Genomic DNA, 27,000 nt, shown 5'->3' with positions numbered 1-27,000 from the left:
CTTGCGTGGAAATGGCGCCCTCACAGCCACGCGACTAGCGCAGGGCGGGCTGGGACGGCGCCTCCTCCGCGGGCCTAGCGCCCTCGCTAGGGGAAAAGCGGAGGCCGCGCAGCCTCCCTCAGTTTCTGAGGCGACGGCGGCGGCTTCTCCTCCTCCCCCACCACCTTCTAACGGACGCTCGCGCGAGGAGCGGAGCCGCCAACGGCTTTCCGTATTCTCGCTCTACGCTTGCGGCGGCGGCGCGGCGCGGCGCCGCCTCCCAGGGCCGCGCCTACGCCTCCGGCGCAGCGGTTGGCGGAAGCCGGGCTCGCCCCGCCCCCGCGTATCCCTGCGCGCGCGAGCCCGAGAGCGAGAGGGGCGGCGGCGGAGGCGTCTCCCCGCGCGCCTGCGCGAGAGAGCGCGAGTCTCTGTGTGTGGCGCGGCCCCGTCAGCTGGTCCGTCTCCGTCGCCTCCTCGCCCGGCCGCCTCAGCCGCCATGAAGTTCGTCTACAAGGAGGAGCACCCGTTCGAGAAGCGCCGCTCGGAGGGCGAGAAAATCCGGAAGAAGTACCCGGACCGAGTCCCGGTGAGTCCGAGAGGAGCGCGCGAGGAGGAGGGAAGAGGAAAAAAGAGGGGGGGGAGAAGGAACCCCCCCCAATCCCGGCACAACGCCCCTTCCAGTATCCCTCCGCCCAGAGAGATGATAATAATAATAATTTATTATTTATACCCCACCCAATTTATTATTTATACCCCACCCATCTGGCTGGGTTTCCCCAGCCTCTCTGGGCAGCTTCCAACAAATACAATAACCTATTAAACATTAAAAGCTTCCCTAAAGAGGGCTGCCTTCAGGTGTCTTCTAAAAGTCTGGTGCCACCACCGAGAAGGCCCTGTGTGTGGTTCCCTGTAACTTGGCTTCTCACAGGGAGGGAACCGCCAGAAGGCCCTCGGAGAGAGACCCCTTTGCCCCTTTCCTCGCTTTAATGCCCCCCTCCTCCCCCCTTTCTCCCCCCTCTGATCCAAAAGGGGATTTCCGACCCCGCAAAAGCCACCCTTTTGCTTCCCTTTTTTTGGCGCCCGCGTCTCACAAAGCGCTCCAGGCGGCTTACAAAACAAAGGGCAGCAGACAGCGATCACTGGAATATGTGATCCTCACACTCCACCAGCTGGGGTGGGGGGGAAATGGACCCCCAAAGTCCTGTTTCCTCCCCCCTCCCCAGCTGCTGCTGCTGCTGCTGCTGTTGGGTTTTTTTGTGTGTGTGCTGCCCCCATAGTGCATTAAACTTCCCCGGCGGCTTCCAAAACAAAAGGAATAATAATATATGCGCCGTTTATTAAACGCTCCCCCCGCTTCCAGGGCAAAGGGAAGTTCCAGGGAGGGGAAACCCCCGCCCCTTGTTTTGTTCACGCAGGCGCCCCTCCCCACTTTGCAAAACAAGGACAGCTTTAAAATATGTAAAGATAGGGGCTCCTTTGGGAGGAAGGGCGGGAGCAAAACGGGAGCAAAAGCACGACTTCCGCGCCTCCCTCAAAGTTTACTTGTGAGCAGACAAACAACAAGCGGAAGTGATCTCCTCGGTGCCGAGGGAGGGTAGTATTGGTGGGGAAGGGGGTGGCTGCTTCTCTGGAGTAAACAGGGATTGGGTTACCCTTGAAAATACGGAAAGGGACTTGGGGCACGTTGAAGGCCAGCGATGTTTGTCACAGGATGGAAAGGGTCCTGGAAGCGGACGCCGGCCGTGGCCCACCTGGTACCTTCCAGATGTTGGGCTGCGGCTCCTGTTAGGCAGGCACCACGTTGGCAAAATGTGCTTGCCTTGCCCTGTTGTTCTGGCTACAGCAGCCTAACGCAGTTACCCCAAGAAATTGGGACTTTCTTTTTAAACAAGCTTGCACTTGTGGGTATGCCCATGCATTCCCACTATTGTGCGCTGTGACTCCCAGGTAACTGCAGCCGTGCAGTTCTGGTAGACCCAGCAGGCCCCACTTCTTGAAAAGAGTGCCTTCGCCTGCAGGCTTAAGATTCGCTCCCAAAGATGACGGCCCCACTCAAGTTTGGGGGATTTAGGCTGGAGTAAATGTGGACGCGGGTGGCGCTGTGGGTTAAACCACAGAGCCTAGGACTTGCCGATCAGAAGGTCGGCGGTTCGAATCCCCGCGACGGGGTGAGCTCCCATTGCTCAGTCCCTGCTCCTGCCAACCTAGCAGTTCAAAAGCATGTCAAAGTGCAAGTAGATAAATAGGTACCACTGCGGCGGGGAGGTAAACGGCGTTTCCGTGCACTGCTCTGGTTTGCCAGAAGCAGCTTAGTCCTGCTGGCCACATGACCCGGAAGCTGCACGCCGGCTCCCTCGGCCAGTAAAGCGAGATGAGCGCCGCAACCCCAGAATCAGCCACGACTGGACCTGATGGTCAGGGGTCCCTTTACCTTTAAATGTGCTCGCAGAATCCTTTTTCATACGCCACTTTTGCCAGACGTATGAAGCGTTGCCATGTGTACATGTTTTATGCGTACAGAGAACAGCCATGGGGAACAGTTGCAATAACACTGTGGCCAGAGAACGGGAGCTTTCCTTTCCTCCTCATTTTGATTTATGGCCTGCCCTAAATTCAGGAGACTCGAGACAAGTCGTATACTTCCTTTCTGCAGCTCTCTCCTTTATAATCGCCACCGATACGCTCTACAGAGTACAGTTGCGTTCGGGAACTGGAGGCAGAAGTGGGTCTTGAAGGAAGTGAGGGAGATGGCATCACAGATGAATTTTGGGAGGCGGTGCTTTGCTTTGTGGTGTCATCCCTCCCTCCCCCTTCTTCTGGGTGGTTATGGTGGAAAACAGCCTTGCCACACAGTCAGATTGGCCTGCTCTGAGGCCCTTATCGCTTTGCCTGATGGTTTTGCAGAAATGAAAGCAGAGCTCCCCCCCCCCCCGACGCACGATGTCTCAGAATCTCTTGCTCTCCATTTTGCAACCCTGTAACGGCACAGGAACCTTTCCAGGGGAACAAAATGGAACGTCCTGATTACCTAATGTGGGCCAAGATGACGTAGTGGGTAGAGCAGGGGTCAGCAAACTTTTTCAGCAGAGGCCCACTGTCCCTCAGACCATGTGGTGGGCCGGACTATATTTTTTTTTAGGTGGTGGTGGGGGGAAATGAACTAATTCCTATGCCCCACAAATAATGCATCAGAGATGCATTTTAAATAAAAGGACACATTCTACTCATGTCAAAACACCAGGCAGGCCCTACAAATAACCCAGGGATGCATTTTAAATAAAAGCACACATTCTACTCATGTAAAAACACGCTGATTCCCGGACCGTCTGCTGGCTGGATTCAGAAGGCAATTGGCTGGATCCGGCCCCCGGGCCTTAGCTTGGTGACCCCTGGGTTAGAGCGTTGGACTAGGACATGGGAGCCCAGGGTTCAAATCCCCACTCAGCCATTAAGCTCCCTGGGTGATCTTGAGCCAGGCACTCTCCCTACCTCACAGGGTCGTTGTGGCACCAACCTCAAGCTCCTCAGAGAAAAGGGCTGGATACCAATGTAATGAGTAAATAATGTGAGGGAGGGGGAAGCTAGACACCTTATTCCAGGCCCATCTTTTTCTAATGGGGGATCCTTAACATAGATGCCTCCCCTGCTTGCCGACTGCTCTCCCCAAGCTGTTGCTGGCTGGAACATATCTATCTTGACTCTGTTGTTAATAAAAAATTATAATAAAAATTTATTTATATCCCGCCCTCCCCAGCCAAAGCCAGGCTCAGAGCGGCTAACATGTTGCCCCCATGTTGCCAATGTTGTGTATCCCACACAGCCTTTGTCAACCTGCTGCCCCTCCAGATGTCTTGGAGTGCAACTCCCACCAGAGGCTGATGGGACCTGTTGTCCAAAACAAACCTAGAGGGCTCCCGGTTGACGGAGGGTTTCCACGTGGCTTCTGCTATCTGAGTACTTGAACTCATCCCCGACTAACATCGAAAAGAAAAACAAAACCAGCCTTTCAAGCGCAGTTGGAGCAACCTTAGGGCCTCATATTCAGGTTATGGAGGCTCTGGACTCTTTCCCAGGCTTCCTCGGCTGTGTTGCATGAAGGTTTTGACAAACAGAAAGCTTTTTGATTCCCCCACCCCGAAAAAGGTGGGTGATCTGTCAGACTTGGAATGAAGGATTCCCCCTTCTCCTGGTCAAAGATCTCATTCCTTTATGAGCTGCCAGGCTGACAAGGATCCATTCAGCAGGTGCTGAGGCTTCCCTTCCCTGCCACTGCCCCAGCCTGGGAATGCACGATGGGCAGAGATACACCTGTTTAATTTCTGCCTGTCTAATTTGTTAAAAGCACAGGAGCTCGGCTACTGAAAGGAAAACTTGGCAATCTTTTGCAGAAGGCAGAAGGCTGCCTTAGCAGGTTGCTTGGGAGGAGGAGCGCTGGGACTGCCGTCCTAAGAAGTCCTAAAAATCTCTGGTGACATTTAATCATCTCAGGGAGCCTCTCGCCTTCCCCTGTGTGCAAATGTTTAACTTTTCTTTCTTTCTTTCTCTTCTGAGAATAGTTGTGAATGAGGCTGTCCCTGCCACCTCTAGGTTTGTTTGCTTTCCTTGCAACCTTTACACTTAGCCAGGCAGAGGAAATTCCTGGGCAGGATTCAGGACATATAAAAGGAAGTTAAACTTTGCAGCTCACCAACTTGAATGGCTTTAAAAGAGGATTAGGCAAATTCATGGCGCAGGAGAGGGCTGTTGACAGCTCCTAGTTATGATGGCTATGCTTTACTTATACTGTTGGAGGCAGGCAGCAGTGCTTCCGAATGCCAGCTGCTGGAAACCACAGGAGGGGAGAGGGCTCGTGTTCGAATCCTGCTTGCAGGTTTACCACAGTGAGAACAGGATCCTGGACTGAATGGGTCATTGGCCTGATCCATCGGGCTCTTCCGTCCTAAACCTGACCTCTGCTTTGGACCGGTGTTCTGAGGCTCTGTCCTTCTGAAACAGTCCCCCATCTTCTCAAGGCCTCCCATGATTCATGCTGTCTCAGCCCTGCTGTGACCGGCTTTCCAACCTCCCACTGTCACCAGCAAAAGCTTCTCTTGGCAGGCAGACCAGCCGGCTGGCTGGCCTCGCCTCTTCCTCGAATAACTCGTCCGGTTGCTCAACCGTTCCTGTAATTAGGAAACGTTTTGGTGCTCCTGCGTGAACTCTTCCTCTCTGCCCTTCGCTGACCCAGGCTCTGTTTCTCTCTCAACTTTGCAGGTCATTGTGGAAAAGGCGCCCAAGGCCCGGATAGGAGACCTGGACAAGAAGAAATACCTTGTCCCGTCAGACCTCACAGGTACGCATCCAGTTGGAGGGCCCAGGGCCCCAGCCTGAGGACTGGGGCAGCTGGCTGTAGGAGGGGGTAGTAGGGGGGGTCATCTCCTCCTTCATCCTTTGGTAAGGGGAGGGGGCAAGATGTCCGCACATCGGAGGGTCAAGTGGGGTGCTGGATGAAGCTGTCTGGGCAAGCCCCATTGATTTTGGAGGCCTAGGTTTGTGGCACCTGATGAAACGGTTACAACTCGTTGGCATGTCAAGATCTCACCTTAATCTCTGTAGTTTTATTCTGCTCCTTCAGCTAACAGGTCCATTCTCCCCCTTTCTCTCCCCCAGTTGGGCAGTTCTACTTCCTGATCCGGAAAAGAATCCATCTCCGAGCAGAGGACGCCCTCTTCTTCTTCGTCAACAACGTCATCCCCCCAACCAGCGCCACCATGGGGCAGCTCTACCAGGTGGGTGTGCCTTATGTCTGCTGCACAGGTTTTTGCTGTTGTTTTTTTTAAGAAAATGTGCATCGCTTGAGAAGTGACACTCTGCAACAGTCTTTGAAATGTTCAATTAATGGGTAACAAACAGGTTGGAAAAGAACGAAACAAACTAGGGGAATTAAAAGAGAGGGGTTAAACCAGCTGCAGCGTTCAGAAGGGAAAAGGGGGGGGGGAGGCATTGCCACACCATCCCTGCCGAAACCAAAGCTTGGAGCAAATTTGTATTACCATGTGTGGGAGTGGAGAGGTAGCGGTGAATTAGGGTTGAATTACCTGCTGGCGACCTTTAGTCCACTGAGCCTGGTATCTGTTTCTTATGTGGACTACAACTCCCATCAGTCCCAGTTGTTGTTATATTCTTCTCCACCCATCATGAAAGCAACTGCAGGCCAAAGAAGAGGGTGGGTCATTAAAACTGCAAGTGGTGGTATTCAGTGCCAGTCTTGTTGTGAGTAGACCCATTAAAAGTTATGGGCATATTAATTAAAGCCCATTCAATTCAATTTAATTCACTGCTAGCATTGAACACCACCCTGCACCTGAGCTGTCAAAGGCCAGGGCAGAGGGGTGTTTCCAGCATGTGTTGCAAGCTGCACAGTGAAGGTGCCTGGCACATCTCTCTGGGGAGGAAGTTCCCCTCCTCTGGAGCTGCCACAGACCAGGCTCCCTCCTGGGCCGCCACCCCCTGAACTTCTCAGGGCAGTGGAACTACCAAATGCTTGGGAAGTAAATAATAATAATAATATAATTTATATTCCGCCCATCTTGCTGGGTTGCCCCAGCCACTCTGGGCGGCTTACCAACATATATAAAAACACAGCAAAGCATCAAGCGTTAAAAAATGAAATATCCTATATGAGCAACAAATAGAAACCAATAATAACAGCATAGTAAAGGTAAAGGGACCCCTGACCATTAGGTCCAGTCGTGGCCGACTCTGGGGTTGCGGCGCTCATCTTGCTTTACTGGCCGAGGGAGCCGGCGTACAGCTTCCGGGTCATGTGGCCAGCATGACTAAGCCGCTTCTGGCGAACCAGAGCAGCGCACGGAAACTCCGTTTACCTTCCTGCCACAGTGGTACCTATTTATCTACTTGCACTTTGACGTGCTTTCGAACTGCTAGGTTGGCAGGAGCAGGGACCGAGCAACGGGAGCTCACCCCGTTGCGGGGATTCGAACCGCCGACCTTCATGATCGGCAAGTCCTAGGCTCAGTGGTTTAACCCACAGCGCCACCCGCATCCCAATAACAACATAATAACAATATTAATAAGGTGATAGAGACACCATGTGGTGCATTTTCACGAGCAACATCAGGAATGTAGTTTAGTCTGGAACTTGTGATTTGAGATTGTGTTCTAGGAGGGTAGACTTGACTCTTGTCTTGTGCTGGAACCGCAGTTTCCACCAACTGGAACTGGATGCAGAAGTCATACACTTAGAATTAAATATAATGGTGTTTCTTTGTAACTGCTGAAAGAGTACCAGGAGGAGGACTCTGCAAAGTAGAGGGCCCCGGCTGGTGTACTCTGAACTAGCAGAAAGGCTTAAGATTTGAACCTTGGCACCCTTGTCCCTGGGCTCTGCCTGCTTGTACCCCTGCCCGAATTATGCCTTGACTCCAGTGTTTTCTCTTCCGCCCCCCTTTCCAGGAACATCACGAGGAGGACTTCTTCCTGTACATTGCCTACAGCGATGAGAGCGTCTATGGCAGCATGTAAGGCGTGCCTCCACCTGCTGCCACCAGGGGGCATGTGCTCCTGAAGGGACCTGCACTTTTTGTTGTTGTTTGTTGTTGATTTTATGTTAAAGAGCCTTTTTGTCCCAGGGAAGGGGAGGGTCTTTCTTTCTTTCCTTCCTTCCTTCTCTCCCATCCTTTAAACCTCCTTCCCTTATGCCTAATCACACTTCTTCCTCCCGTTCCCCTCCCCTCGCTCTGGGCTTTCTTTGAGGTGGTTGTGGCTAAAATAAAATACCTCTTTTTCTTTTGGTGGTTCCCCCCCTTATCTCCCTCCCATATACCATTTTCCCCTTTCTCTCTCTCTTCCCCACCCCCATTTTTTTTAAAGGGGTAAGAGGCCTCAAATACTGAACAGGAAAAAAAATTTCCTCTCCCATTTCAGTCTTGCATCTTCACTACCGCGCCCTGATTTTGCTCCTATCAGGGCTGTGCTCTGCCTGGCAGTTTCTGTAACCAGAGGGGATGGGGAATGCTAATTAAAAATATATATATAAAGAGAAATTTTGAGCCTCTCGAGATTTTCTGCGTGATTGTACCGATTGAGGGAAAGGTATCTGCGTCCTGGTGTTAATCGGGAATTGAGGAATTTAAAATTGCAAATACTTGGGGAGTGAACTTGTAGCAGTGGGGTTAAGCTGTTGGCAGGGGTTTGGGGTCTGGGATCTGGTTGCAAAATGGTTTGCCAAATGAATGGGTGATGGGGGGGGCAGTGATCTTGGCTACTTTTAATCCTAGAATTGTAGAGTTGGAAGGGACCGCGAGGGTCATCTAGTCCAACCCCCTGCAATACAGGAATATTTCGCCCAATGTGGGACTCGAATCCACAACCCTGAGATCAAGAGTCTCATGTTGTACTCACTGAGCTATCCCAGGAATAGATATTCTAGACTGGAATCCCAGGACCAGATCCTGAGTGTGTACATGGGCAGTTGTCACCTACTTGGAGGAAGAGGTGACTAGACTACAAGTCTTGGGTGAGAATGACGGGCAAGACCCTCTTAGCAGAATAATGGAAGGTGGGTTGGTAAGCAGGGTGTTAGCCTCAAAAACTAGAGGGGTGGAAGAATGCTCTGGCTCCAAATTAGGGCTATTCAAGGCTACAGATCAGCAGCAGAAAGATAACCTCATTAGCCTGGAGAGGCCTGCATTTTTGTGGATTCAAGGAGCACTTCACTCTCCCTCTGGGGAGATTCGATGCTCATTGCTCAAGTTGCAAAGTGCATAATGGAGCTTTCCCCATCTCCCGCGATCCAAGATACATGACTTTTCCTGGACCTCACAGCGGTCGGTGTAAACGCTCGAGTAAACGTCACACCATTTTACTAGATTAGACACGCCTGAGAAATTGCAGCACCACCTGAAGATCTATAGTAGCCTGCCATTTCAAGATCAAGAAAGAAGGAATTGAATCTCAACTCAGTTTTTCCTGCGACCGGTTTGAACACTTGGCAAGAAGTGAATTCTTAGACCTTGGACCATACACTTTCCACCCCTTTCTGTGCCCTTATTACAGAGGTGGGCTTTTCCCATTTCAGTTCAGCCATTCTGCATGCAGACCTATTATATTGTTACAGTGGTACCTTGGTTTACGGACTTAATCTGTTCCAGAAGTCCGTTCTTAAACCAAAGCGTTCTTAAACCAAGGCATGCTTTCCCATCGCAGCGGAGGACTCAATTTACAAATGGAACACACTCGACAGGAAGCAGGACATGTTCTGCTTCCAAGGCAAAGTTCACGAACCAAAACACCTACTTCCGGGTTTGCCGTGTTCTTAATCCAGGTTGTCCATAAACTAAGCTGTTCTTAAACCAAGATATCACTGTACATTCATATCTCACCTTCCCTCAAAGGACCTGAAACGATGCCTTATGAAGAACGGCTAAGGGAGCTGGGCATGTTTAGCCTGGAGAAGAGGAGGTTAAGGGGTGATATGATAGCCATGTTCAAATATATAAAAGGATGTCACATAGAGGAGGGAGAAAGGTTGTTTTCTGCTGCTCCAGAGAAGCGGACACGGAGCAATGTATCCAAACTACAGGAAAGAAGATCCACCTAAACATTAGGAAGAACTTCCTGACAGTAAGAGCTGTTGGACAGTGGAATTTGCTGCCAAGGAGTGTGGTGGAGTCTCCTACTTTGGAGGTCTTTAAGCAGAGGCTTGACAACCATATGTCAGGAGTGCTCTGATGGTGTTTCCTGTTTGGCAGGGGGTTGGACCCTTGTGGTCTCTTCCAACTCTACGATTCTATGATTCTATGAAGGTGGCAACACGTAGGTCTCACAACATGCCCATTGAGGTAGGTTAAGCTGAAAGAGTTGACTGGCCGGAGGTCACAGTAGTGAGTGAGCTTCATGGCTGTGTTTGGATTCAAACCCTGGTCTCCTACGTCCTAGTCCAACACACTGTTACGCCACACTGCCTCTCAAGCTGCTTGGCCTTACTTAATACTAACTTCAGTTCCAGGACAGTTTTTTATTATAATTTTTATTTTTCATCAACAACCAAACCACAAACAGTGAAACCCCCAGACAGCTGATACATTGGGTATAAAGGTAAAGGTATCCCTGCCCGTATGGGCCAGTCTTGCCAGACTCTAGGGTTGTGCGCTCATCTCACTCTATGGGCTGGGAGCCAGCGCTGTCCGCAGACACTTCCGGGTCACGTGGCCAGCGTGACAAGCTGCATCTGGCGAGCCAGCGCAACACACGGAACGCCATTTACCTTCCCGCTGGTAAGCGGTCCCTATTTATCTACTTGCACCCGGGGGTGCTTTCGAACTGCTAGGTTGGCAGGCGCTGGGACCGAACGACAGGAGCGCACCCCGCCGTGGGGATTCGAACCGCCGACCATGCGATCGGCAAGTCCTAGGCGCTGAGGTTTTACCCACAGCGCCACCCGCGTCCCACTACATAATCACTAATAATATATTCAAATCAACCATATGTACAATTTTATATACCTTAACACTCCTCCATCCACAACGATTATTTAACTTTTAACATTTTAATTGCCCCAGTTCCAGGACAGTTGAAAGGAAGGAGAGAAATAAACTAGTAACAGTTCAGGTGTGTAGTTTTTAAGGCCCAGTCCGGGGGGTGGGTGGGGCAAAAGCAACCAGAAATATTCCCTTTACCATTCAGATTTGACTGTATCTTATCTGCATAAGAGAAGGGTTCTGGATCAAGCCAGTGACCCAACTTTGTCCAGCATCCTGTTCTCACAGTGGCCAATCCCTGGTGTAATGGTTGTTGGATCAGGCCCTGGGGAAAGACTGGTGATCTGAGTGGGTAGGTGGAGCAGCTGCTGCCTCTCTCAGCCTCTCTCACAGGGTGGTTGTTGTGACGATTGAATGAGCTGTGTGTGCTTGAACCATGTGCTATACGTTGACCTTGGAGGACTGGGGGGAAGGGTGAGATGTCAATGTAACAAATAAATAAAAAGAATACAGTGGTCCCTTGGTTCTCATACGCCTTGGTACTCAAACAACTTGGAACCCAAACACTGCAAACCCAGAAGCAAGTGTCCCGGTTTGCAAACTTTTTTCATAATAATAATAATAATAATAATAATAATTTATTATTTATACCTCGCCCATCTGGCTGGGCTTCCCCAGCCACTCTGGGCGGCTTCCAAAAGAATATTAAAATACTATAATACATCAAACATTAAAAGCTTCCCGAAACAGGGCTGCCTTCAGATCTCTTCTAAACGTTTGGTAGTTGTTGTTCTCTTTGACATCTGGTGGGAGGGTGTTCCACAGGGAAGGCGCCACTACCAAGAAGGCCCTCTGCCTGGTTCCCTGTAGCTTTGCTTCTCGCAGGGAGGGAACCGCCAGAAGGCCCTCAGAGCTGGACCTCAGTGTCCGGGCAGAACGATGGGGGTGGAGACGCTCCTTCAGGTATACTGGACCGAGGCCGTTTAGGGCTTTAAAGGTCAGCACCAACACTTTGAATTGTGCTCGGAAACGTACTGGGAGCCAATGTAGGTCTTTTCAGAAGTCGAATGTGTTCCGTTTTGAGTGTTATGCTTCCTATTTGAGTGCCACACTTCTGTTTGGAGGGTTATGCTTAGCTCTGTCATGTCTTTGCTATTTATTTTCCGTTTTTTGTGGCTGTGTGTGTGACTGTGTGCAACCCAGTTCAGCTGCTGATTGATTGTGTGACTGCAGCACATTGTTTATTGCTTCCGTTTTACGGATCCATGGTCTTGTTAGATCGTAAAATGAATGCTAAATTGCTATTTTGGGGATTGTTATTCAAAGCCTGGAACGGATTAATCAGTTTTGCATTGCTTGCTATGGGAAAGCACGCCTTGGTTTTGGAACGCTTTGGTTTTGGAATGGACTTCTGGAACGGATTTACAGTGGAACTGAGGTGAACTTGCTGTATTGTTTTTAACACTCAATTGGGAGCCACCCAGAGTGGCTGGGGAAACTCAGCCAGGTGGGCGGGGTATAAATCATCATCATCATCATCATCATCATCATCTCCCAGGGTCCTTTCCTACCCTAAAAGGGGGTGGGCATTGCAGACTGTCAATCAAGAACCCATTTGCTTTTGAACCCAAAAATAGGGTCCTTTCCCATCCAATGGGGAAAGAGATGTTGTTGTTTAGTCATTTAGTTGTGTCCGCCTCTTCGTGACCCCCTGGACCAGAGCATGCCAGGCCCTCCTGTCTTCCACTGCCTCCCACAGTTTGGTCAAACACATGCTGGTCGCTTCGAGAACACTGTCCCACCATCTCGTCCTCCGTCGTCCCCTTCTCCTTGCGCCCTCCATCTTTCCCAACATCAGGGTCTTTTCCAGAGAGTCTTCTCTTCTCATGAGGTGGCCAAAGTCTTGGAGCCTCAGCTTCAGGATCTGTCCTTCCAGGGAGCACTCAGGGCTGATTTCCTTCAGAATGGAGAGGTTTGATCTTCTTGCAGTCCATGGGACTCTCAAGAGTCTCCTCCAGCACCAGAATTCAAAAGCATCCATTCTTCGGCGATCAGCCTTCTTTGTGGTCCAGCTCTCACTTCCATACATCACTACTGGGAAAACCACAGCTTTAACCATACAGACCTTTGTCGGCAAGGTGATGTCTCTGCTTTTTAAGATGCTGTCTAGGTTTGCCATTGCTTTTCTCCCAAGAAGCAGGCGTCTTTTAATTTCGTGACTGCTGTCACCATCTGCAGTGATCATGGAGCCCAAGAAAGTAAAATCTCTCACTGCCTCCATTTCTTCCCCTTCTATTTACTAGGAGGTGATGGGCCCAGTGGCCATGATCTTCGTTTTTCTGATGTTGAGCTTCAGACCATATTTTGCACTCTCCTCTTTCACCCTCATTAAAAGGTTCTTTAATTCCTCCTCTCTTTCTGCCATCAAGGTTGTCTCATCTGCATATCTGAGGTTGTTGATATTTCATCCAGCCCAGCCTTTCGCATGATGAATTCTGCATATAAATTAAGTAAGCAGGGAGACAATATATAGCCCGGTCATACTCCTTTCCCAATTTTGAACCAATCGTTTAAGGCCATACAACTTTAACTATACGGACCTTTGTCGGCAAGGTGATATCTCTGCTTTTTAAGATGTTTGTCATTGCTTTTCTCATTGCTTTAGGTTTGTCATTGCTTTTCTCCCAAGAATCAGGCGTCTTTTAATTTCATGACTGCTGTCACCATCATGGAGCCCAAGAAAGTAAAATCTCTCACTGCCTCCATTTCTTCCCCTTCTCTTTGCCAGGAGGTGATGGGACCAGTGGCCACGATCTTCGTTTTTTTGAAGTTGAGCTTCAGACCATATTTTGCGCTGTCCTCTTTCACCCTCATTAAAAGGTTCTTTAATTATTCCTCCTCACTTTCTGCCACCAATGGGGGGAAGAGATAGCCTGTCCCTAAATAACCCCTGGAGTCTGTGTGTCTTCTTCTGCCCCCCCATCTCCCCCCCCACCCCCATTTCCCTCCTCCAAACGTCAAACCACCTTTCCCAACCCTCCCCTCCTCCTTTCCAGACCACATCTCCCAGCATGCCCCTCTCCTCTCCCTCCATTTTGGAGCCTGTGAGAGGAAGAGGCGGACCCAGCGCCTCTCCCTCCCTCCCCCCTCCCTCCTTCCCCGCGCGCTGCGCCTGCCGGGACTTGGAGTTCTCGGCGGGGGGACTCGGTTTCCCGAGATGCTCCGGGGCGGCGGCGGCGAGGGGCGGGGCCTGGCTGTGGGGCTCCTCCGGGAGGGAGGAGGGAGCGGCGGAGTCGGGCGGCACCGGCGGGCGGGCGGGCGAGGAGGGAGGAGGGTCTCCCGGCGGCGGCGGCGGGTCTCTGGGAGGGTCTTGGCGGCTTGGGGGGCGCTGGCGGGTTCCCGAGCCCCGCGGCCGTCGCGGGCACCGGCGGGGCGGAGAGGCGGCCGGCTGGCTGGCTGGGCAGGGGGCCGGCTATGGCGGAGCCCAGCCCTGAAGGTAAAGGGGGCCTCGCAGACCCACACTTGGGGGGGGGACGACGCCGGGAGGGGGGACGCCGCCGAGGCTGTGGGGGGGGGTTTGTGCTTCTCAACCAGCTTCTGTGGGGGCGCCCCTCCCAAGAAAAAATAATATTTAAATTTTTTTTGGTTGGGGGGGGAGAGGCTGCGGAGACCCCCAGTTGTGGGGCTGGGAGCGTGTTCGTGTGGGGAGGAGGAGGGCCGGCGACGCGGATTTCGGGGAGACCCGCCGTGTGGGGGGCTGGAGTTGCGAGGGGGGGGAGGAGAGGAAAAGTGGGCGCCCCTCCCGGGAGATTAGGGGGCGAGGAGAGGTTGGGGGGCTGGCGTGTGGGGGGGGGAGTTAGGGGGCGGGAAGGAAGATTGCTTGTTGTGGGGGGGGCAAAGTGGACGCCCCTCCTCGGAGGGAAAAGAGGCCGCGAGATTTTTTGGGGGGGCTGTTCTGGAGTTGTGGGGGGCGAGGGTGTGCGCGGGGGGGGGGAGGAAAGAAGAGGCAAAGTCCGTCGGTGGAAAGGGGTCACCGGTTTGGGGGGGGGCAGGTGGTGTCAGAGCAGAGAGAGCCTGGTCGGTGGGGAGGGGAGACTTGGGGGGGGAGGAGGAGAGAGGAAGAGAGTTGGTTATGGGGGGCAGCACCCCTTTTTTTCCTTGCGGGGGTGGGTGGGTAAGATGGAGGCAGCGTCGTGGAGTGGGGGGGGGCTGTTGTGTTTGGGAGCGGCTGGGAAGAACCAGGTGAAAGGGGAGCGAGTTGGAAGTGTGGGGGGGGGGAGAAAGAGGAGGGAGTCGGACCGGGGAGAAAACCGGAGTGGGGGGGGGGAAGCGAGGAAGAAAGTTGGGAGGGGGAGGGGAGGCACGTGGAGGAGGGGCGGCGGGGGGGCCTGTTGGGTGCGGGGGGGGAGAGCAATGAGGAAATGAGGCTTCCTAAGGGGGGTGTCTGTTGGAGGGCATTAAGGAATTAGGGGGCCCTGGGGGTCTCAGATCAGGAGGGGGGGAGACAAGCGTCCTGGGTGTCTGGGGGGTGCGCGCTCCAGCTTCCCCCTTTCCGCTTCCCTGTAGAAATGGCGGGGTGTCTTGTCTGTCTAGGTCTGATCTTGGATGTTATGGGGGGGTAGACACTTCCGTGTCTTGAGCGTATATTTTTATTTGGGGGGGGGAGAGGTATAAACCTAAATATATTTTGGAGTGGAAATTTGGGGAAGGGTTCAAAGCAGGAGGGGGTGGGGGGACTTCACTGTGTGCTGGCCTTTTCCTCTGAAGGCTGTAGGGAAGCCCCCCCTCCCCAAAATAAGGGGTCCGGGAGGTTCTGTCAGGGCTCTCTGGCACCCCCCAGCCATCTCCCTTGACGTGCCTCCGGGTGGGGGAATCCCTGTGCCTTCATTCCGGGGGAGAAAGTAGGATTTTTTCCTCGCTTTGTGCTGGTCTGTGTGCAGTTGTTGCAAGTCTCCCTTCCTGGACCCCCCTCGACTGACCCCCTTTCCCGGTTCTTGTTTTCCAGATCCGCCTCCAAACCTCAAACCGGAGACACAGGTAAAAAACCCCCCACAAAAGCCTCTATTTGATGGTTGATCCCCCCTCTGCCCCCCCAAAAAACCCTACCTCAAACTTGGGCCCCATTCCACTCTGCAATAAAAAATCCCATTTGGTTCCGTGGGGTGGCTCCGTTCTTCTGGGGGACCCCCTCCTCTTCCTCCCCCTGCCTTTTTATCCCTGCTCCCTAGGAGGAGGCCAAAAGTCTTTCCGAAAGGTTGCAACATCCTTTTTGCATGTGCTTCCCCCCCCCCCCCACTTAGCAAAAGAGAGAGAGAGAGAGAGAGAGAGAGAGAGAGAGAGAGAAAGCAAAGGATATTCTGTGGGTGACGGAAAAGGCTCTTTCCCCCCTCCCCTCCCCCCCATATTTAACCCTTTGCACTCTTCGCATGTCCTGGGAGAGACCTGACTTGCATTTCTAGCTGTGGGAGCCTGTGGTTTTTTTCGGGGGGGGGGGCGGGAACAGGATGTTACTGCTCAGTTCTCTCTAGAAATAACTCCCCTTTTCTTATTATCACCCGTTGTGGGGTATGTGTGATGCGGTTGTGGAGGAGCCTAGAGATTTGTGGGTGGCCGGGAGAAGGGGGGGCTACCTCTGTCTGCATTAACACCTCTCCCCCCCACTTCCTGCCTCTCTCCCCCAGTCTCACCAGCCTCCGGAGAAGCGAAGGCGAACTATTGAGGATTTCAACAAGTTCTGCAGTTTCGTCCTAGCCTACGCTGGCTACATCCCTTCCTCTAAGGAGGTTAGTTTGGGGTTTTTCCCCCCAGCGAGAATCCTGCCCCCCCCAACTCCCCTTTTATCCTACTGGCTTATTAAGTGAACGAATATGCGTCCGCTCAGTTTCAAAGCATGCAGTTTAATATTTTTCTGGTGTGTGTGTGTCGGGGTACAGGGGTTGGTCCTAGCACCTTCCCAGAAGCAAGCTCCGTGATCTGTTGTTAAATCCAAACCCGGCTCCGTGAAGTTCTAAAAAGGTGCATTTGGGATTGCTCCAAACCTTCCTTTCCCGTTCGCTCCTGAGCCCTTGGCCTCCTGCACTCTCGGCATCGTCTCCACGCAGTCTTGTTGCCAGAGCCCCTTGGAAGCTGCGGCAAATGCCCGCGGGAACTACGAGGCCCAGAATGCCCTGCGGCATGGCCATTTTGCTGGGAGGCCTGGGCGTGTTGCATGCTGGGAAGTGTAGGCTTCTGTTCTGGAAGCGAGGGGGCGGACATGTCCTGGCTTGTTATGCGGCACGGCTCGGGAGGCTTCCCCGAAGTGCATGCTGGGAATTGTAGTTGCTCTTTCCTGCTACGGACCTGCCCTTCCTGGGACTCCGCTTGACCCTGCTCACAAGGGCTTAGGGCCTCGTGAACCCAGCCTGTCCCCCCACACCAGGGATCTATCGAACTTCCATATCAGATGGGCTACCATACCTCTTGTTTTAGGAGTTAGGCATTGGCTTATGGGTGTTGCTTGAAAGGCTCTGTGGTTGCAAACACGAGACATTTGCTGCTTCAGCTGTCAAGGTACTCTGCGCTCCATTTTTAAAATTCCCTTTCTACCAGTTAGTCTCTCTCTAGGCAGGGTTTGTTCTAATACTCAGTGGGACTTTTGCACAAGGGGAACAAATTTTTCGAGCTGCTGGGAATGTGGATTCTAACCAGGAGCTCTGCTGTCACTTAAAAGGAAGTTGATAAAAGTGCACATAATAAAGATGTACCCTCTCACTATATAAAAGGATCTAGTGACTTCTGTTTCAGTGTATCTGAAGTGTGCATGCACATGAAAGCGCATACCAATAACAAACTTAGCTGGTCTCTAAGATGCTACTGGAAGGAATTTTTTTTATAATAAAGATGAATATCGTTTATTTTCAACTTTCGCCAGCTAGTCAAGTAGCAGCTTACTAAGGCTTACTTACTCACTTGCCCATTTTTTTTGCAAGACATCTTTATTTTTCTTGTTCCCTCTCTCTTGATTTCTCTCATTGCCACCTTCTTGTCTGTCTCTTCATGTTGCTTTCCCTCCATTTCTTTCAGCTAGAAAATTTTCTAGGGCAAGGAGATCCCAAACTTTTCTTTTCCCCGCTGACCACTGAGCAGCTTACTAATTTTTCTGCCGGCTGTAGCGCTCGTGATTTTTCAACCGTATTTTTATTGCTTCTTTCTGTTTCTCACGTACTGCATCTTAATGCGCTCTTTAGAATTCAAACTGCAATATAAAACATGTTATAAATAAAAGAAGCCATTAAGAAGAGTTAAAAATCAATATGAATATTTAAATGCGATGGAGGTGGCACCTCCTGGCTTCAGCCCACAACTCCACAAAACACTGCGGACCGTTGCTCTGGAGCGAGAGAAAGGAAGCTGCCTTTATCCCGAGTTATAACGTTGGTCCATCTCAGGGGCGGATCGACTATAAATTTGATGAAGAGAGGGGCCCCAGAAGTGACTTTTGTCCACGTTGCTTAAATGTTTCGCGTCCAGTAGACCCAGTTTGAGTTGCATGACTCAAACGGATTAATTTTTTTGTTGCATCTATTTCCAAATTTTGTTCCATCAATTTCCGGGGACGCGGGTGGCGCTGTGGGTTAAACCACAGAGCCTAGGACTTGCCTATCAGAAGGTCAGCAGTTCGAATCCCCGCAACGGGGGGAGCTCCCGTTGCTCGGTCCCTGCTCCTGCCAACCTAGCAGTTCGAAAGCGCAAAGTGCAAGTAGATAAATAGATACCACTCCAGCGGGAAGGTAAACAGCGTTTCCGTGTGCTGCTCTGGTTTGCCAGAAGCGGCTTAGTCCTGCTGGCCACATGACCCGGAAGCTGTACACCGGCTCCCTCGGCCAATAAAGCAAGATGAGCGCTGCAACCCCAGAGTCGGCCACGACTGGACCTAATGGTCAGGGGTCCCTTTACCTATTTCCACAATCCCAATGTTTGGCAGCCAGTAGCCCAGATGCTGCGAAGGTGCGCTGATCTTTTATGGAACAGCCCTATTGAAGAAGCTAGCACTGGTTACCCAGACCCTCTTGCTGGTTGCAAAGGGGCCCCCATGGCAGTTCAAGATTCAGGGCCGCCAGAGTGTAGGTCACTGGTCAGTCCAGTTCAGTATTGTCTACACTGGCGGCCAGCCGTGGCTCTCCAGGGTTTCAGGCAGGAAGACTCTCATAGAGATAGAGGGCCCTTCTGCATGCAGAGCAAGTGGTCTATCCTGGGCTGTGGCCCCTCCCTGGATTTGGTGGTTTGTATGCAGTGCTGGCTGCGGAGATGTTTGGGAGGCGGGGAAGCTTAGCGTACCCCCTGCTTCCTAGGAAACCTGACGTTCTTTGGCTTGTGTTGTTTAAGATGCTCCTACACAGGTTAGCACAGAAGTTAATGCTCCTACACAGGCTAGCACAGAAGTTCCTTTTTATACAGTGGTATCTCAGGTTAAGTACTTAATTTCATTCCGGAGCTCCGTTCTTAACCTGAAACTGTTCTTAACCTGAAGCACCACTTTAGCTAATGGGGCCTCCGGCTGCCGGCGGAGCACGATTTTTGTTCTCATCCTGAAGCAAAGTTCTTAACCCGAGGTACTATTTCTGGGTTAGCGGAGTCTGTAACGTGAAGCGTATGTAACCCGAGGTACCACTATGTTTTATTGTATGAAGAGCATTGTTCAGAATAATGGCTTGCACAACTCTCCGAGGAAGATAATAATGCAATAAAATTCAAAACCGTAGCCACTGATTGCACGTTTATTCAAAATCCAATTAAAGCTGTTTAGTTTAATTAATTCTGCAAAACAGATGAACTCGATTCATTGAACCATAGAATTGTAGAGCTCAGGGTCATCTAGTCCAGCCCCCTTAAATGCAGGAATCTTTTGCCCAATGCAGGGCTCTGAGATTATGAGTCTCATGTTCTACTGACTGAGCTATCCACAGGGCCCACAAAGGAGCTATCAGTTGATACCAGCTTTTCAAAGCCTGATAGTCATTATTCATTAACAAAGTCCTTCCTGCATTGCAGAGCGTAGGACTAAATGACTCTTGTGGTCTCTTCCAATTCTGCAATTCTATTTACACCACCTGCTACAACCCTTGCCTCTCAGATCTCCCCCCAGGAACCCCACCGCCCCCTTGAATCCCACTCCTCTGGGAAGAAAGAGCAGAGGAGAGTCCTGGGCACCTGGGGAAAGTAGCCTGAGGAATTAATCTCTTTCCTCTGCCCTCCCCAAACCCCACAGGAAAATGACTGGACGCCCTCTGGCTCGAACTCCCCCATCCGCCCCGAGAGCGTGGTGGACAGCGACGGCTGGGAGTCGACGCACTCGGACCTGCACACGATCGAGACCTTCGTCAAGAAGGCCAAGTCTTCGAAGAAGAAGGCGGCCTTCCGCCGCCTCAAGTCCGACAGCTCTCTGCTGGAGAAGATGAAGCTCAAGGACTCCCTGTTTGACTTGGACCCCGTCGGCAAGCAGCAGCAGCCGCCGCTGGCGGGGCCAAAAGGGGCCCTGGACAAGAAGAAGGACAAGCGGAACCGGAAGTCCGCCCTGGACGCGGGCGGAGGAGCCAAGCGGAACCGGGGCGGCGGCGGCGGAGACCCGGTGGGGGAGAAGCGCTCTCGCATCAAAAAGAGCAAGAAGCGGAAGTTGAAAAAGGCCGAGCGCAGCGAGAAGAAGCCCAAGGCTTCCCTGAGCGAGACGGACTCTGAGGAGGAAGAGGGGGCGGCTGTGGCGCCTCGGCGGCCCGGAGGGGAGGAGGGTTCGGCCACGGCGCTGGTCTCTGTGCAGGCTCCGCCAGAGCTGTTGGCCGCCAGCTTCCCCATTAAGCTTGAGGACACGGAAGGGAAAGGGGGGATCAGTACGGAGACCAGCCAGGATGGGGAAGGCAGCTCCAGCGAAGGCGAGATGAGGGTCATGGATGAGGACATCATGGTGGAATCAGGTGAGGAGGCGGAGGTGTCCCGGAAGGGGCACGGGCAACGCAACTTAATGCACAGTGTTACATGGGCGTAAAAGCAAGGGGCACATTATTAGTTGCGTTTATATCCCGACTTTTTCTCCCAAGTTCCTCAAGGTTCATGGTTGGCCCCACCTCCTGGTAATCCCCACAGCCCTGTGAGGTAGGTGAAGCTGAGATTTGAACCCTGATCTCCCAGGTCCTTTTCCAGCACGCTAACCTCTGCACCACGTATGTCGCCAGGTAATGCTTCCCCCTGCGTTCTTGGAAGTTTCGTCTGGTGACACGGCCAGCTGATTTTCACGTTTCCGCCAGGCTGTCCTCTGGGATCAATAGCCAGTGGCAGGCTTGTCCTCCGTCATCAAACACCTCCAGCTTGTTTTTTGAATTTAAAGTATTTGCTTTACATAAAAAGCCCCTTAAATTTTCAAAGGAGTGGGGTGCTGTGTTTTGTTTTTGTTTAACTGCATCATATCAGGCTCTTCTCCCCATCTCCGCACACATTTCCCCCACCCCAAAAAGTGGGGCCCGGAGTATAATAGTGCTTGTTTTAATTTAGCAAAAGCTTTTTAAGAAGCCAAGCGAGAGTTGGAGCTGGATTGTGCTTCGCTTCTCACATTTGCTGGATCACCTGCCGCCCCAGAGAACCTTCCTGATTCCCCGGGGTGTTTTGACCTCACACAAATCAGTGAGATCTCTGGAAGATTAAGAGCGTAACAAATGACCGACCTGTGAGAGCTGTAGTTGAACTACACCTGGGAGGGCCTTGGCGGATCAGTTCAAGGTCCACCACTTCCAACATTTCTCGCCAGCATGCTAGCAAGCATTGATGTTGTTTTGGCTTTCTCCAGAATCCCCAGGGATACAACCCTGGCCTTGATTTTGTTAAGCATCTCTGAGGTTCCGCCTCGCTGGGACGCTCATTATTTTGCGCCCCTGTCTTTTAATCTCTTTTAAGCTGCTGTGAGGTGCCTTGGAGTCTTTCCAATGAAGAGGTGTTCAGGAATTTAATGAACTACAGCTCCCGCACAGGCCAATGAGAGGTGTAGGTCAAAACATCTGCTTGGGAAGGCTGCAATGTGCAGTTGGCCAGCGAGGCGGCAGGTCTCTGTGCATGCCCTTTCCTAACTGAGTGGGGTGAGTGGACTGGATTGGGCCAATGGGAGCAGGGTGTTTCCCAGGCTCAGGTTCAGATCTTGCACATAGGTAATAAACGCGGTTGCTGGCTGTCCTGATCTGGGATTTCCCCATCCCTCATATTATAGCAAACATCTCTGACGCTTTCAGCTCTGTGAGGGTGGATAGCTATGCAGCTATCCTGACTTAGGCAGGTAATTTGTCTTCCATATTTATCTTTTTGGTCATGGTTTTATTCCACTTCTAGGCAGGGTGTAAATGCCACGAATCAGCATTTACCACCCGTTCAGCCTTTGATTCTCAGTTTTCACCATGCACTGTCTGCCTATCCACAAGCCTATTATTCTTGTTGTTGTCTTATGGACTAGAAACTTAAAAACAAAACTTGAGGTTCTCGTGGCGATACATTTCAAGCCAGATAACCAAAACGTGTCTTGTGCGATTGTGGGTGAAATTTGTCCTCTCTCCCTCTGTTCCTCCAGGGGATGACTCTTGGGACCTCATCACTTGTTACTGCCAGAAGCCATTTGCGGGCCGCCCCATGATTGAGTGCAATCAGTGTGGCACTTGGATCCACCTCTCTTGCGCCAAGATCAAGAAGACCAACGTCCCCGACATCTTCTACTGTCAGAAGTGCAAGGAAAGTTCTCGCAAGCTGCCGCTGCTGCCGCCCCCGGCGGTTCCCAGCGCAACCGTCGCCGTTGCGTCCAGGGGAGGTGGGGAGCCCTAGCTCAGGAGGGGAGGACAGGTGGCTCTGCGCTGGGCGTCCATCCCAGAGGGGCAGAAAAGACAGGGTTGGGAGCCCTGCTCTGGACTGGTATCCAAAAGGAGCCTCAGTTCATTGGAGGCGGAAGACAGAGGTGCTTGGGGTATTTGCGGTGGTGGTAGTCCCAGCACCCGGGAGGCAGAGAGACTGTGCCCCTCCAGGCAGATTCTGGCTGGCAATTGCAGGCCTCTCGCTTCAGACCCACTCCCCCTTTGGGGGTTGATCCTGACCCACCTCCATGTTCTCTGCGAAGGAGAATGGCATTCGGAGGCTGACACCAGTGGGCCGGAATGATGAAACTGAAAACCAGGAAGGTTCCTGTTTTCACTTGCTGGGATGCACATAGCGTTGGGGGAGAGAGAGGCAGAGAGAGGGCGCTAGGAAGGGGGGTAGAAGCACCTCTTCGTTTTCGTTTTAGCTCTTTCCCCCACCACCTATCCTCCCCTGCCCCAGTAAAGTTCACCTGTAAATAGACTGAATGCAAAAGGGTTTTTTTCTGGCTTTGTTTATTTTCTCCCTCCCATCACGCCCCCAGTTGGAAGACTCTTCTTTATTTTCCTTTTTAAAAAAATGTTCTCTGGCATTTGTTTTAATGCCTCCAGATTCAGAGTTTGATGCCAACTGAGGGATACAGCCCAAGAAAGGAGGCTGGATAAAAAAAGTACTTTTTATTTTTTAAGTAAACCTTTACGGGTTTTTTTTTTTTCCTTTGGAGGGGGCCGGAGATTTTGTCCCCGTTGAAATTGAATAATATATATTTTAAATTCTGAGAGAGAGAATAGAAGGGTTTTGTTTACTCCCCCTCCCCAGTATTAACATCCCCCAGGGATTGTGAGGGGGTGAAATTTGTCAGGAAAACCCTTGCGATTTTGCTGGCTTCAAAATAAAAAGGGACGACTTATTTGTGTTTTCTGACTGCTCCCATTGAGCATAAGGATGAGGCAGAGGTTCCAGAGAGCGAGACAAGAGTTTGGGTTTAATGAAGAATGGCAAGCCCACTTATTTTTTAAAAAAAACATCAGAAACTCCCCATGCCAGGATTCCCAGTTCTCTCATAACTCCCTGTTCTGCTGCAAAACCCCATATTTTACCTGCTCCCCATTTCAGGTTAGCTGTTCTGATCAGTGGGGGTTTCTGGTTGGGTTCCCCCCCCCAGCTCCCACCCTTTTTCGTTATAATATTTGAAACTGTGTACATGGCAGAGTTTTTGAATGTAAATAAAAGATGTGGACCCTTTTGCGTTTGTACAGAAGGCTGTGATCATCATTAATGTTCCTTCCTTATAAAACAAAGGCACTGCTTTGGGGAGGGGGACGGATTGGTGTAGTGTGGTACCTTGGGTTACACGCGCTTCAGGTTACATACGCTTCAGGTTACAGACTCCGCTAACCCAGAAATATTACCTCGGGTTAAGAACTTTGCTTCAGGATGAGAACAGAAATCGTGCTCCGGCAGCAGCAGGAGGCCCCATTAGCTAAAGTGGTGCTTCAGGTTAAGAACCGTTTCAGGTTAAGAACGGACCTCCAGAACGAATTAAGTACTTAACCGGAGGTACCACTGTAGTTGGTCAATGCTCTGAATGTGGTTGAACCTTTCTGGCCCATCGGCCACATTTGATGTTGGCCAGTGCTCCGAGTGTCTTGTGCCATGGCCATGCGTACACACATACAACATGCACGGGTGGAGCCCCGCACACAGCATGCACCCACTTCTGTGCAATGGGCTGTGAATTAAGGTGTACTTGCTTCCAGCGTGACCATTCTAGATTTCCATGCCAGCGCCTGCTTTGCATTCAAAAGGGCTCAGGCCCAATTTCTGGCAGATCCATATAGGTCTGGGCGTATGCCCTGTTTGGAAGCCCTGCAGATCCACTGCCAGTCTCTGTGTAGACAGTCCTGAGTTAATTGCCTTGCTGCTGTGAAAGGCAGCTTTGCGTGTTCCTAAGTGCCCCTGCTGACATGGGTGGCGCTGTGGGTTAACCCACAGAGCCTAGGACATGCCGATCGGAAGGTCAGTGGTTCGAATCCCTGCGACGGGGGGAGCTCCCGTTGCTCGGTCCCTGCTCCTGCCAACCTAGCAGTTCGAAAGCACGTCCAAGTGCAAGTGGATAAATAGGTACCACTCCGGCGGGAAGGTAAACGGCGTTTCTGTGCACTACTCTGGTTCGCCAGAAGTGGCTCAGTCATGCTGGCCACATGACCCGGAAGCTGGACGCTGGCTCCCTTGGCCAGTAAAGCGAGATGAGCGCTGCAACCCCAGAGTCGTCTGCGACGGGACCTAATGGTCAGGGGTCCCTTTACCTTTAAGTGCCCCTGCAAAGCAGGCGTGGGTGGTCTTATCCGTGGCAGGTGAAGGGAATCCTCTCTCCTGGGAGAGGAGTGGAGAGTCTCTTATTGTTTCTCTGGCATTTAGCAGGAAGAGGAAGAAGAGTTTGGATTTGATATCCCGCTTTATCACTACCCTAAGGAGTCTCAAAGCGGCTAACATTCTCCTTTCCCTTCCTCCCCCACAACAAACACTCTGTGAGGTGAGTGAGGCTGAGAGACTTCAGAGAAGTGTGACTGGCCCAAGGTCACCCAGCAGCTGCATGTGGAGGAGCGGGGAAGCGAACCCAGTTCCCCAGATGACGAGTCCACCGCTCTTAACCACTACACCACACCGGCCATTGTTCCTTGTGCAAAAGAACTTTTGCAGGGTCCAATGTTTGTGTGGATCTGTGGACTTTCTGCTGTGGCCAAGCATTGCTTGCTGAGCAGCTGGAGGTCAGGTCATGGCCTAGCCTATAGTGGCTCCCAGGCCCCTTTTATTATTAATAATAATAATTTTCATTTATACCCCGACCTCCACAGCCAGGGCTGGATTCAGGCAGCTAACAAGCAATAATAAAAACAAGTTGAATGAATACGACTTAAAAACAAAATTAAAATACAACATTAAAATATTGAAACATTATTAAAATGTAGCCTCATCGCAGGAGGAGAAAGGAAAAGAAAGATGGGGAATCAAATTGGCTCCAAGCCAAAGGCCAGGCGGAACAACTCTGTCTTACAGGCCCTGCGGAAAGAAATCGGATCCTGCTTTTAATCCTAGCACCGCCTTCTCTCCCTCTCCCGATTCTTTTAAATCATAGAATCATAGAATAGAATCATAGAATCATAGAATTGGAAGAGACCACAAGGGCCATCGAGTCCAACCCCCTGCCAAGCAGGAAACCCCATCAGAGCACTCCTGACATATGGTTGTCAAGCCTCTGCTTAAAGACCTCCAAAGTAGGCGACTCCACCACACTCCTTGGCAGCAAATTCCACTGTCAAACAGCTCTTACTGTCAGGAATTTCTTCCTAATGTTTAGGTGGAATCTTCTTTCTTGTAGTTTGGATCCATTGCTCCGTGTCCGCTTCTCTGGAGCAGCAGAAAACAACCTTTCTCCCTCCTCTATGTGACATCCTTTTATATATTTGAACATGGCTATCATATCACCCCTTAACCTCCTCTTCTCCAGGCTAAACATGCCCAGCTCCCTTAGCCGTTCCTCATAAGGCATCGTTTCCAGGCCTTGGACCATTTTGGTTGCCCTCCTCTGGACACGTTCCAGTTTGTCAGTGTCCCTTCTTGAACTGTGGTGCCCAGAACTGGACACAGTACTCCAGGTTAGGTCTGACCAGAGCAGAATACAGTGGCACTATTACTTCCCTTGATCTAGATGCTATACTCCTATTGATGCAGCCCAGAATTGCATTGGCTTTTTTAGCTGCCGCGTCACACTGTTGGCTCATGTCAAGTTTGTGGTCAACCAAGACTCCTAGATCCTTTTCACATGTACTGCTCTCAAGCCAGGTGTCACCCATCTTGTATTTGTGCCTCTCATTTTTTTGCCCAAGTGCAATACTTTACATTTCTCCCTGTTAAAGTTCATCTTGTTTGTTTTGGCCCCGTTCTCTAATCTGTCAAGGTCGTTTTGAAGTGTGATCCTGTCCTCTGGGGTGTTAGCCACCCCTCCCAGTTTGGTGCCATCTGCAAATTTGATCAGGATGCCCTTGAGTCCATCATCCAAGTCGTTGACAAAGATGTTGAATAAGACCGGGCCCAAGACAGAACCCTGTGGCCCGGGTCACCCCTCAGTCTTCGAAAGGAAAAGCCTCTGAGCATTATTTCGGCGCGGCTCCTGAGCATGTGCAGAGTTTCTGACACCGCCAGAGGCCCCTCCTCCTCCCCAGGGAGCCGTCAGTCCCGCGCTCACGTGACAGGAGGCTGTTCCTGCCGGAGGACAAAGACGGGGAATGTCTTTCCCCCCCTTTCCTTCCTCCCTCCCCTTCCGGGGCGTCACGCACCTCCGCCTCCCCTCATGCCCCGCGGCGTGCCGCGTCATTGCGTGGGCGCGAGGCCCACGTGACCGGGGCTCTCGCGCACGTGACCCCTTCCTCCCGCGGTTGGCCCAATGAAGGGCAGGGGCGGGGGGGGGAAGAAGAAGGGACCGCCTCGTGTCACGTGGCGCGACGGCGACGCCGCCTTCCCCTCACGTCTGTTTATGCCTAGTGGGAGGAGGAGGACGACGACGGGGGAGCGAAACGTGATGACGTAGGGACGCGCCGGGAAACGCTGCCGCTGCGCGAGGGGAGTCTCGCGCCGCGCTCCCCGCCTGCCCTCTCTCCCCCCCCCGCCCCTCCGCCTCCTC

General features: G+C 51.8%; 2 protein-coding genes and 1 long non-coding RNA gene across 3 annotated transcripts in view; 2 read left to right on the top strand and 1 right to left on the bottom strand.

Annotated features, from left to right (window-relative positions):
- The first annotated feature begins 364 nt into the window (after nt 1-364).
- On the top strand, nt 365-8,024 carry GABARAP (GABA type A receptor-associated protein). The gene is made up of 4 exons (XM_082197968.1): nt 365-565; nt 5,233-5,311; nt 5,629-5,747; nt 7,435-8,024. The coding sequence occupies exons 1-4, from the start codon at nt 476-478 to the stop codon at nt 7,501-7,503; spliced, it is 357 nt and encodes a 118-aa protein (XP_082054094.1). The 5' UTR covers nt 365-475; the 3' UTR covers nt 7,504-8,024.
- LOC309518154 overlaps nt 3,124-27,000 on the bottom strand; it is a 214,594-nt gene continuing 190,717 nt past the window's right edge. The window contains exon 2 of the long non-coding RNA XR_014213369.1: nt 3,124-3,445. This is a non-coding gene — a long non-coding RNA (uncharacterized lncRNA). The remainder of the gene's footprint in view (nt 3,446-27,000) is intronic.
- Nucleotides 13,812-23,577, top strand: PHF23 (PHD finger protein 23). Its single transcript, XM_082197795.1, has 5 exons — nt 13,812-13,956; nt 15,466-15,497; nt 16,142-16,243; nt 19,708-20,407; nt 22,042-23,577. Exons 1-5 carry the CDS (start codon nt 13,935-13,937, stop codon nt 22,287-22,289), a joined length of 1,104 nt encoding a protein of 367 aa, XP_082053921.1. The 5' UTR covers nt 13,812-13,934; the 3' UTR covers nt 22,290-23,577.

The sequence above is a fragment of the Podarcis vaucheri genome, assembly GCF_965113315.1.
Source record: "Podarcis vaucheri genome assembly, chromosome: 13".
NCBI lineage: Eukaryota > Metazoa > Chordata > Lepidosauria > Squamata > Lacertidae > Podarcis > Podarcis vaucheri.
Note: the sequence above shows the minus strand (reverse complement) of the source record. Positions and strands in the feature narration are given on the sequence as shown.